We start from the raw sequence: 12,433 nt of genomic DNA, 5'->3' as shown, positions 1-12,433 counted from the left end.
CAACCTTGAAGAAGTATGTGGATCAGCTCTTCAATTATAATATTCAAGAATATATGACAAGTGCTGGAAATGGGATTAGTGTGACTTTAGTGGTAGTTATTGTTGGTGCAGACTCGATAGGATGAAGGGTCTTTTCATGTGCTGTACAACTCTATGGCTGTGACTCTATAACTGTGACCACTTTTCCTTCCACTATACCCATCCCTAGAGATAACACAGTCACTATTTGCTCTTTTCCTTTTATTCCCATGTCTTCCTTTTTTTGTTTTCATCTTTTCTGCCTTTTGTTTCGAACTCAGTTTTCATTTTTTCTAACTCCTTGCTCAGGTACCCATCTCCCTGCCATACCGGTTTAAAGTCTCCCCAACAGAACAAGCAAATACCCCTGCGGGTACATTAGTCCCAGACCTGGTATGTTCAAGGCTGAGATAGACAGCTATTCAATCAGTAATGGAATCAAGGGTCATGGAGATAAGGTGGGAAAGTGAAGTTGACGATTATCGTATCAGATCTGTCATGCTGATTGAATGACCTGATGGGCCAAATTGCCTACTTTTGCTCCTTTATCTTATAGTGTCTCCTGTTCTTTCCGCCCACCATTGGTGCATGTTCGAAGGATTTTGCAGGTTGACATTCAAGCTGTTGGCCGCATTATGAATGCATTTTCCTTGACCATTAAATACTGAGGTGGGACTCAAACCCAGGGCTTCTGGATCAGAGGCCGGGACTGCCCCACAAGTCCATATAGTCGGGTTCAGTTAAATATTCATTTGTCTCATTGGTGGTTACATCACAATGGTTAATATTGTTAAAATTTTTAATTTAAATGAACATGCGTGCAAAGCTAAAAAAATCAGCGTAAGCTCATCAGCAACATCAACAAAATAACTAACTTAAATGAACTGTTAATTCAAAATAATTGATTTTACACATGCTAATTTAAAAAAACACAATTGTTGACAATTGGACACAACCTCTGAAATGCTGATTATTTTTATATTTATACCACAGCATTCAAAACAGTAACTAAACCAATTGGGTGTATTGGTACTACTGTTGTACCATAGCTGACGTGCTTTTTTATTTCACTCCAGTTAGACAGAATCTTGCTGTCAGTTCAAGTCAGCGCATGGAACAGCCCAGCACTGCCCACAGCCAGTATGAATTATTGATTCTCTTAGGGATGGCTGACCTGAATTATTCCCTACTTAAGGAAGGCCTATTTTTTAATGCCAATTTCAGCCAATGTTTTAATATTTTCTGATACAAATTTAGGCCATGATCAAGACTCAGTAAAGAGGAAATCATGCACAAAAATTGTTAAGCTTCCCATCAGATTTTTGTGCCATTAATTCGTATCTACTTATTAACCAGAAAAATATGTTCCTTTATCTTCATCAAAATGTTACATAGTATATTGGTAACAAGGGTTCTGGAAGGATGAGTTTGAAACGTTACAGATACTCAGATGCTTCTTTGTTATTCCACTTCTGAGATCTGATTTTGCATTAACGTCTATTTGAATATAGCTAGAAGAGAAGAATGTACATGCAGAGGTTCTGCAAGTGCAGTGATTCAGTAATGCATTTGTCCTGAGAATTGTCCTATTTCTATGGGCTATCTTTCAGCTATCTTTAAAGTTGATAAAATACGTTGATACATTTGTTTTGCACTTTATGGACTTAACCTTGCCGGTTTACTTTAGGAACTTGAAAGTAGAATAATGAAAGAAGAGGAAACAACCAAAAACTTTGAAAGATGGAGGGATGAAGAAAAAAAGAAGCTGAATTATGAAATGGAGCAAATGAAAGAAATGTTCGCTAAAGAGTTTAAAGAAATGACTCAAAAGAATGCTGCATTAGAAGCAGTTAAGTAAAACTTTTAAGATCGTGAGTGATAGTAACAAAGTGGATGTGGAGAGGATGTTGGAAAATCTAGAACTAGGAGTCACTGTTCAAAAATAAGACACAGATGAGGAGAACATTTTTCTCTGAAAGTGTTGTGTGTTTTCTTAGAATCTCCACAATGCAGAAGAAGGCCATCTGGCCCATTGAGACTGCACCAATCACAATCCCACCTAGACCCTAATTACCCTACTAATCCTTCTGATACTAGAGTCAATTTAGCATGGCCAATCAACCTAACCTGCACATCTTTTGGAACTTTCTTCCTCAAAAGTCAGTGGAAGCAGAGTCTTTGAATATTTTTAAGGCAGACCGAGAGAAATTCTCAATTAACAAGGGGGTGAAAGGTTATTAAAGGTAATGGGAATGTGGATTTGAGGTTATAATCAATTCAGTGACGATCATATTGAATAATAGAGACGGCTGAAAGGACCAAGTGACCTACTTCTGGTCCTAATTTGTATATTTGAATATAAACAACTCAAAATAACTCCTCAGGTGCCTTTGTTCCTTCACCAGATTCCCTTTATTTACAAACTTTATTCCACTCCTGGAGTGCTTCAGGTACAAAGTCAGAATCAGGAGCGTCAGTGGACCTGACACTCCCATATTTATAAACAAGCAAGGCTACCTGATTGGGCGGGAAATCATGACCTCAATCCGGAACCTCATACTCCAAGAGGCCAACATCTTGTTGAAGTCATTACATTCCCTCGCCCCTAAGTCCAAGGAACCTCGGGGGTTTGTGCACCTCATGGGTCTGTTGCGACCTTTCAGTGTTGGGTGAAGATTTTCCAACTTGGCGTTTGATATGGGAGGAATGTATCTTAGAAGTTAGAATACTTAGAACCCATACAGTACAGAAAGAGGCCATTCGGCCCATCGAGTCTGCACCGACCACAATCCTACCCAGGCCCTACCCCCATATCCCTACGTATTTTACCTGCTAATCCCTCTAACCTATATATCTCAGGACACTAAGGCAATTTTAGCATGGCCAATCAACCTAACCCGCACATTTTTGGACTGTGGGAGGAAACTGGAGCACCCGGAGGAAACCCACGCAGACACGAGGAGTATGTGCAAACTCCACACAGCCAGTGACCCAAGCCAGGAATCGAACTCAGGACCCTGGAGCTGTGAAGCAGCAGTGCTAACCATTGTGCTACCGTGCCGTATCAATCAGGTGTCTATCTCTTATGATGCAAGCACCGGGGTTCTGGTTCGCTTCGTTCCTCAGGTGGAAGGGGAGTAGCCGCAACTTTGTTTGCAGTGTTCATTTTGGACTAGGAGGTTCTAACTATGGACGATGGAGTGGTGGGGCTGGCCGATCTGGGAGGACTCTCCTCGGTTCTTGTCCTGCTGGGCATGGTTGGCTTCTGGATGAGTTGTGATTTTGAGGCCTTCATCTGGTCTAGATATTTTTTCATGATGGCTTCACCCACACAGGCCCTGCCCTCGAATCTACTGCTCCTGATAACCGTGCAGGACCATTAGGGTCTCTTCCGGGGCAGGTGGGACCTGCACAAGAAGGACAAGTTGCGTCTAAAATGGAAGGGCTGGGCAGTTTGCTAGTGTCACATGGGAGGAGTTAAATAGTTTGGCAAGGGGGTGGGAACCAAAGCAAAGGTGAATTAGCTGAAGAGTGTAGGGCCAGTAAGTCTCAGAGAAAAAGCAGGCAAGGTAAGTTGCTAATCAAAGAGGGTCTGGTGGACTGAAATGCATTTGTTTCAATGTGAGAAGTGTAACAGGTAAGACAGATGAACTTAGAGCTTGGAATAGTACTAGGAACTATGATGTTGTTGCCATTACAGAGACTTGGTTAAGGGGAGGACAGGATTGGCAGCTTAACATTCCAGGATATAGTTGTTTCAGGTGGGATAGAGGGGGATGTAAAAGGGGTGGTAGAGTTGCACTACTGGTTAAGGAGAATATCACAGCTATGCTGCAGGAGAACACCTTAGCGGGCCATACAGCGAGGCAATATGGATAGAGCTCAGGAATAGGAAGGGTATAGTCACAATGTTGGGTTTACTATAGGCCACCCAACTGCCAACAGGAGATAGAGGAACAGACATGTAGGTAGATTTTGGCAAGGTGTAAAAGTAACAGGATTGTTGAGGTGGGAGGTTCTAACTTCCTCTATATTGACTGGGACTTACTTAGTGCTAGGGGCATGGATGGGGCAAAGTTTGTAAGGAGCATCTGGGAGAGCTTCTTGAAACAGTATGTAGATAGTCCAACTAAGGAAGGGGCCATTGTAGACCTGGTGGACCCAGCCAGGTGGTTGATGTTTCAGTAGGGGAGCAGTTCAGGAACGGTGACCACAATTCAGTAAGCTTTAAGGTACTGATGGATAAAGATAAGTATAGTCCTCAAGCTGAGGTACCGATTTGGGGGATGGCGAATTACAACAAGATTAGGCAGGAACTGAAGAATGTAAACTAGGGCAGATGTTTGATGGCAAATCAACATCTGGAATGTGGGAGGCTTTCAAATGTAAGTTGATAGGGATTCAGGACCGGCACATTCCTGTAAGGATGAAGGATAAGTTTGGCAAGTTTTGGGAACCTTGGATAACGACAGAAATTATAAGCCTAGTTGAAAAGAAAAATTAAGCATTTCTCAAAGTTAGGAGGCTGGGAACACATGAAGCAAGTGTGGAATACAAGGAAAGTAGGAAGAAACTTAAGCAAAGAGTAAGGAGGGCTTAAAGGGGTCACAAAAAAGCATTGGCCAGCAAGATTAAGGAAAATCCCAAGCAAGAGGGTAGCCAGGGAGAGGGTTGGCCCACTCAAGGACAAGGGATTGGAGGAGTTGGGGGAGTCTGTGGGAAGGCAAAGGGACACCTGGTAAGTGGGACACTTTCAAAAGTATGTTAACCGGGGTTCAGGATAAGCACTGTTGCCTGCCGCACAGTCTGTTTTAACCCTTATATGGTAGACAAATAACTACAAGTAGACGTCTTATTAGTACGAACAATATTTATTTAAACCCACACAATAATCACCCACCCGACCAACAATAAGTTATCTTACAGAAAATATTATAACTCAAGTCCAATAGAAGACCTTGACTTAACTTTGCGTGACTGGCAAGTACCCAAGCAGATATTGGCCTTTATCTGTGTGTCGGTCTCGGTAGTCGTCTTCATAGTCTGCTCCTTTGGTCTGGTGTGGCACTCTGGCTCTGGTCTTTCTTCCTTCTCGGGCGTGGTTACACTCCTCTTGCTGGCGATGTTCACCATTGTTGTAGCTCATTCATGGGGTCGGAGAGAAAGAGAGATTCCTGGTTGTGCAGCACCCTTTATACCCCATTTGGTTTCATGCCTGTTTTTGGCCATTACCAATCAATTGATCAGGACTTGATCACCCTGATCGATAAGACCCCATTCAGGTGCTACCACACTGATCTCTGGGTGTATCCCCAGCGGCCATGTCTGTAGGTGTTGGAGGCACATAGGTCACATACCTCCCTCCTAAATAAGGATTCACGGTGCCCCATGTCTGGTACACAACCCAGTGTGACCAGAAAGTCTCGTTCATCCTGGAGATGAAACAAGCCGGTGTGATTGTAAAGTCCCTTTCATCCTGGAGATGATCCATATCCTGTTTGTTCACTCATCAGGGTCGCAGCCTGTTTGTCTCTGTCTTTAAACTGCAGCCTGTCGGTTTAGTTTCTTGCCCAATTGTTGCAGAGTGCTTTACAAAACACCATTTTAGCTGGCCCGTTTGGCTACAGCACATTCCTCTTAGAATGAAGGCAAGACTGGCAGAAGTAGGGAATCCTGGATGACTCGGGATATTGAGGCCCAGGTCAACAACAAGTAAGAGGCACATAACATGCATAGGCAGCTGGGAGCAAGTGAGTCCCTTGAAGCATATGGGGGGTATAGGAATAGAGTTAAGAAAGAAATTGGGAGGGCAAAAAGGGGACATGAGATTGTTTTGGCAGATAAAGCAAAGGAGAATCCAAAGAGCTGCTATAAAAACATCAAGGGGAAAAGAGTAACAAGGAAGAGAGTAGGGCTTCTCAAGGATCAATAAGATTACTTATGTGCGGATCCACAAGGGATGGGTGAGATCCTAAATAAATATTTCTCATCAGTATTTACTGTTGAGAAAAGCATGGATGTTAGGGAACTTGGGGAAATAAATCGTGATGTCTTGAGGAGTGTACATATTTCAGAAAAAGAAGTGCTGGAAGTCTTAAAGCGCATCAAGGAAGATAAATCCCCGGGACCTGATGAGGTGTATCCCAGGACATTGTGAGAGGCTAGGGAGGAAATTGCAGGTCCCCTAGCCATAGAAACCATAGAACCATAGAAAATTTACATCTCAGAAACAGGCCTGTTGGCCCTTCTTGTCTGTGCTAAACCATTTTTTGCCTAGTCCCACTGACCTGCACTTGGACCATATCCCTCCACACCCCTCTCATCCGTGAACCTGTCCAAGTTTTTCTTAAATGTTAAAAGTGACCCTGCATTTACCACTTTATCCGGCAGCTCATTCCACACTCCCACCTCTCTCTGCGTGAAGAAGCCCCCCTAATATTCCCTTTAAACTTTTCTCCTTTCACCCTCAACCAGTGCCCTCTGGTTTTTTTCTCCCCTAGCCTCAGTGGAAAAAGCCTGCTTGCATTCACTTTATCTATACCCATCAAAATCTTATACACCTCTATCAAATCTCCCCTCATTCTTCTACGCTCCAGGGAATAAAGTCTTAACCTATTCAATCTCTCTCTGTAACTGAGCTTCTCAAGTCCCGGCAATATCCTTGTGAACCTTCTCTGCACTCTTTCAATCTTATTTATATCCTTCCTGTAACTAGGTGACCAAAACTGTACACAATACTCTAAATTCAGCCTCACCAATGCCTTATATAACCTTACCATAATACTCCAACTTTTATACTCGATACTCCGATTTATAAAGGCCAGTGTACCAAAAGCACTCTTTATGACCCTATCCACCTGTGACGTCACTTTTAGGGAATTCTGTACCTGTATTCCCAGATTCTTCTGTTCAACTACACTCTTCAGAGTCCTACCATTTACCCTGTACATTCTACTTTGGTTTGTCCTTCCAAAGTGCAATATGTCACACTTGTCTGCATTAAATTCCATTTGGCATTTTTCAGCCCATTTTTCTAGTTGGTCCAAATCCCTCTGCAAACTTTGAAAACCTTCCTCACTGTCCACTACACCTCCAATCTTTGTATCATCAGCAAATTTGCTGATCCAATTTATCACATTATCATCCAGATCATTGATATAGATTACAAACAACAATGGACTCAACACAGATCCCCGCGGCACTCCACTAGTCACAGGCCTTCGCTCAGAGAAGCAATCCTCCACCACCACTCTCTGGCTTCCTCCATTGAGCCAGTGTCTAATCCAATTTACTACCTCCCCATGTATACCTAGCGACTGAACCTTCCTAACTGACCTCTCATGAGGGACCTTATCAAAGACCTTGCTAACATCCAGGTAGACAACATCCACCGCCGTTCCTTCATCCACTTTCCTGGTAACCTCTTTGGGCAGCACGGGATCCCCGTCATTAAGGAGGAAATTGCGAGGCATCTTGAAGGGAATTGCTTGATAGAGCAGACGCAGCACGGTTTCATTAAAGGGAAGTCGTGTCTGACAAATTTACTGGAGTTCTATGAGGATGTGTCTAGGGCGGTCGATAGAGGAGAGCCGGTGGATGTGGTCTTTCTGGATTTTCAGAAGGCGTTTGACAAAGTACCTCACAAGAGGTTATTGCAGAAGGTCAGGGGACTTGGAGTTGGGGGTAGGGTGTTAGCGTGGATAGAGGATTGGTTGTCAAATAGGAGGCAGAGAGTGGGGGTCAACGGGTGCTATTCGGATTGGCGGATGGTGACTAGTGGAGTGCCCCAGGGGTCGGTGCTGGGGCCTCAGCTTTTTACCATTTATATAGATGATCTGGAGGAGGGAACCGAGTGTAGGGTGTCGAAATTTGCTGATGACACCAAGATTGGGGGAACGGCAAATTGTGTGGAGGGTGTGGAGAGTCTGCAGAAGGATCTAGATAGGCTGGGCGAATGGGCCAGGAAATGGCAAATGGAATTTAATGTTGGCAAGTGTGAGGTGGTCCACTTTGGTAGGAAGAATGGTAGGAAGGACTATTACTTACGTGGCGAAAAACTGCAGCAGGCGACGGTGCAGAGGGACCTCGGGGTCCTTGTGCATGAGTCGCAAAAACCCAGCTTGCAGGTGCAGCAGGTGGTCAGGAAGGCAAATGGGATGCTGGCCTTCATAGCGAAGGGGATTGAATATAAAAGTAGGGAGGTCTTGCTGCAGCTGTATAGGGCATTGGTGAGGCCGCAGCTGGAGTACTGTGTGCAGTTTTGGGCGCCGCACCTGCACAAAGATATTTTGGCCTTGGAGGGAGTGCAGAGGAGGTTTACTAGGCTGATACCGGAGTTGAGGGGGTTGAGCTATGAGGAGAGGCTGAATAAACTAGGCTTGTACTCGTTGGAGTTTAGAAGAATGAGGGGAGATCTCATTGAGACGTATAAGATGATGAATGGGATGGATAGGATAGAGGTGGAGAGACTCTTCCCGCTCAAAAAAGACACTAGGACTAGGGGGCACAGCCTCAAGATAAAGGGGGGGCATTTTAGAATGGAGTTGAGGAGGAACTTCTTCACTCAAAGGGTGGTGAATCTCTGGAATTCTCTACCCGTTGAAGTGGTGGAGGCTGCCTCGCTAAATATTTTCAAGAAGCGGGTTGATAGGTTTTTGATAAGAGAGGGGATTAAGGGTTATGGGGAGAGGGCCGGAAGGTGGAACTGAGCCACGACAGATCAGCCATGATCTTATTGAATGGCGGGGCAGGCTCGAAGGGCCAGATGGCCTACTCCTGCTCCTATTTCTTATGTTCTTATGTTCTTATGGGAGCACAGTGGTTAGCACTGCTGCTTCACAGCTCCAGGGTCCTGGGTTCGATTCCTGGCTCGGGTCACTGTCTGTGTGGAGTTTGCACGTTCTCCTCGTGTCTGCAGGGTTTCCTCCGGGTGCCCTTGTTTCCTCCCACAGTCCAAAGGTGTGCGGGTTAGGTTGATTGGCCATGCTAAGAAATTGCCCCTTAGTGTCCAGGGGTGCATAGGTTAGAGGGATTAGTGAGTATAATATGTAGGGATATGGGGGTAGGGCCTGGGTGGGACTGTGGCTGGTGCAGACTCAATGGGCCGAAGGGCCTCTTTCTGCACTGTAGGGTTCTATGACCTATGAAAAACTCTAATAGATTGGTCAAACATGACCTACCATGCACAAAGCCACGTTGACTCTCCCTAATAATTCCCTTTCTATCCAAATATTTGTAGATCCTATCCCTTATGATACCTTCCAATAACTTGCCCACCACCGACATCAAACTTACTGACCTATGATTTCCTAGATTTCTTTTGGAAACTTTTTTTAAGCAACGGAACAATATGAGCCACCCTCCAATCATCTGACACCTCCCCCGTGCATACTGACATTTTAAATATGTCTGCCAGGGCCCCTCCAAGTTCACTACTAGCTTCCCTCAAGGTCCGTGGGAATACCCTGTTCGGACCTGGGGATTTATCCACTCTGATTTGCCTCAAGACAGCCAGCACCTCCTCCTCTTTAATCTGTAAAGGTTCCATGACCTCCCTACCTGTTTGCCCTATTTCCGTAGACTCCATGCCCATTTCCTTGGTAAATATGGATGCAAAAAACCCATTTAGTATCTCCCCCATCTCTTTTGGTTCCATACACAGTCTACCATTCTGGTCTTCAAGAGGACCAATTTTATCCCTCACTATCCTTTTGCTCCTAACACACCTATAGAAGCTCTTTGGATTTTCCTTCACTCTGTCTGCCAAAACAACCTCATGTCTTCTTTTAGCCCTCCTGATTTCCCTCTTAAGTAGCTTCTTGCACTTTTTATACTCCTCGAGCATCTGATCTGTTCCTTGCTGCTTGTACATTTCATACAACTCGACTTCCTCTTAACCAGCGTTACAGTCTCCATCGAGAACCAAGGTTCCTTATTCCTATTTATTTTGCCTTTAATCCTGACAGGAACATACAAACTCTGCACTCTCAAAATTTCTCGTTTGAAGGCCTCCCACTTTCTATTTACATCCTTACCAGAGAACAGCCTGTGCCAATCCACACTTCCCAGACCCCTTCTCATTTCATCAAATTTGGCCTTTTTCCAGTTCAGAAATTCAACCCGAGGACCAAATCTATCCTTATCCTTGATCAGGTTGAAACTAATGGCATTATGATCACTGGATCCAAATTGTTCCCTCACACTCACATCCATATTTGAATCATCAATAGTCACGGCGAGATGCCTGATGATTGGAGGGTGCCTTTGTTTAAAAAGGGTTGCAGGGAAAAGCCTGGGAATTTCAGACCAGTGAGCCTCACATCTGTGGTGGGTAAGTTGTTGAAAGGTATTTTGAAAGACAGGATCTACAGGCATTTGGAGACTCAGGTACTGATTAGTGCGAGTCGTCATGGCTTTGTGAGTAGAAAATCATGTCTCCCAAATTTGATTGAGTTTTTTGAAGGGGTAACCAAGAAGGTAGATGAGAGCAGTGTAGTTGATGTTGTTACATGGACTTCAGCAAGGCCTTTGACAAGGTACCGCATGGTAAGTTATTGCATAAGGTTAAATCTCACAGGATCTAGGATGAGGTATCTAAAGGGATAAAAATTGGCTTCTTGACAGAAGTGGTTGTAGGGGGTTGTTTTTCAACTGGAGGCTTGTGACCAGCGGTGTGCTGTAGGGATCAGTGTTGGGTCCACTGTTATTTATATTAATGATTTGGATGAGAATATAGGAGGCATGGTTAGTAAGTTTGCAGATGATGCAAAAATTGGTGGCACAGTGGACAATGAAGAAAGTTATCGCCGATTGCAACAGGATCTTGATCAATTGGGTCAGTGGGCTGATGAATGGCAGATGGAGTTTAATTTAGACAAATGCGAGGTGATGCATTCTGGTAGATTGAACCAGGACAGGTCTTACTCAGTTAATGGTAGGGCATTGGGGAGTGTTACAGAACAAAGAGATCCAGGGGTACAGGTTCATAGCTTCTTGAAAGTGGAGTCACAGGTGGACAGAATGGTGAAGAAGGCATTCAGCATGCTTGAATTCATCGGTCAGAATATTGAATACAGAAGTTTGGACGTCTTGTTGAAGTTGTACAAGACATTGGTAAGGTTATACTTAAAATATTGTGTACAGTTCTGGTCACCCTATTATTGAAAGGATATTATTAAACTAGAAAGGGTGCAGAAAAGATTTACTAAGGGCTGGATGGCCTACTCCTGCTCCTATTTCTTATGTTCTTATGTTCTACTGGGGCATGATGGTTTGAGTTATAAGGAGGGGCTTGATAGACTGGGACTTTTTTCTCTGGAGCATAGGAGGCTGAAGGGTGATCATGTAGAGGTCTATAAAATAATGAAGGGCAAAGATCAGCTGGATAGTCAATATCTTCACAATACCTTCACAATTGCATTGGAACGAGATAGGATCAGGCAGGCTAGGAAGGTGTTTGTCTGGGGTAAGGGGAGATACGAAGAAGTCAGGAAGTTACTTGGACAAATAAACTGGAAGGAGGCGTTCTTAGGGAAAAGTACCGAAGGAAGGTGGCAGATATTCAAGGAATGTGTGTCTGGAGCTCTGAATGACAACGTTCCGATGAGACGAGGGGGTTTTGGTGGGTCGAGGGAACCGTGGTGCACAAAGGATGTGTTGAACCTAGTCAGGAAGAAAAGGAAGGTGTACAAGAGGTTCAGGGAATTAGGAGATGTTAAAGATCTTGAGGAGTATAAGGACTGTAGGAGGGAACTTAAAAGGGAAATTAGGAGAGCCAGAAGGGGTCATGAGAAGACCTTGGCGAGTAAGATTAAGGAGAATCCCAAGGCCTTCTATAAATATGTGAAAGGTAAAAGGATAAGAAGAGAAGGGATAGGACCGATAAAAGGTGAGGGGGGAAAGGTTTGTGTGGAACCAGAAGAAATGGCGGAGGTGCTTAACGAGTACTTCGCCTCAGTATTCACGGTGGAAGCCGATCTGGGAGATTTTGTTATGGATTTGCAGCAGATGGAAAGGATTGAGTACGTGAATATTAAGGAGGAGGATGTGTTGGAACTTTTGAATTCTATCAAGGTAGATAAGTCGCCGGGACCAGATGGGATGTACCCCAGGATACTGTGGGAGGCGAGGGAAGAGATTGCAGAGCCCCTGGCGATGATCTTTGCGTCGTCAATGGAGACGGGAGAGGTTCCAGAGGATTGGAGGATTGCGGATGTAGTTCCTATTTTTAAGAAAGGGAACAGAGATAGCCCGGGAAATTACCGACCGGTGAGTCTGACCTCAGTGGTTGGTAAGCTGATGGAGAGGCTTCTGAGGGACAAGATTTACGAACATTTGGAGAGGTTTGACATGATCAGGAATAGTCAGCATGGATTTGTCAAGGGCAGGTCGTGCCTTACAAGCCTAGTTGAGTTCT

At 44.4% G+C, this 12,433-nt stretch overlaps 1 protein-coding gene across 1 annotated transcript in view; it reads left to right on the top strand.

The window, feature by feature from the left end:
* The window catches only part of LOC145349481 (cilium assembly protein DZIP1-like), a 390,694-nt gene that overhangs the window by 110,272 nt on the left and 267,989 nt on the right, over positions 1-12,433 (top strand). The window contains exon 6 of the mRNA XM_080198019.1: positions 1,706-1,867. Coding sequence (XP_080054145.1) covers positions 1,706-1,867 — 162 coding nt within the window. The remainder of the gene's footprint in view (positions 1-1,705; positions 1,868-12,433) is intronic.

Source organism: Carcharhinus amblyrhynchos, chromosome 10 (genome assembly GCF_965287045.1).
Source record: "Carcharhinus amblyrhynchos chromosome 10, sCarAmb.v2.hapA, whole genome shotgun sequence".
In the NCBI taxonomy this organism is placed as follows: Eukaryota; Metazoa; Chordata; class Chondrichthyes; order Carcharhiniformes; family Carcharhinidae; genus Carcharhinus; species Carcharhinus amblyrhynchos.
Note: the sequence above shows the minus strand (reverse complement) of the source record. Positions and strands in the feature narration are given on the sequence as shown.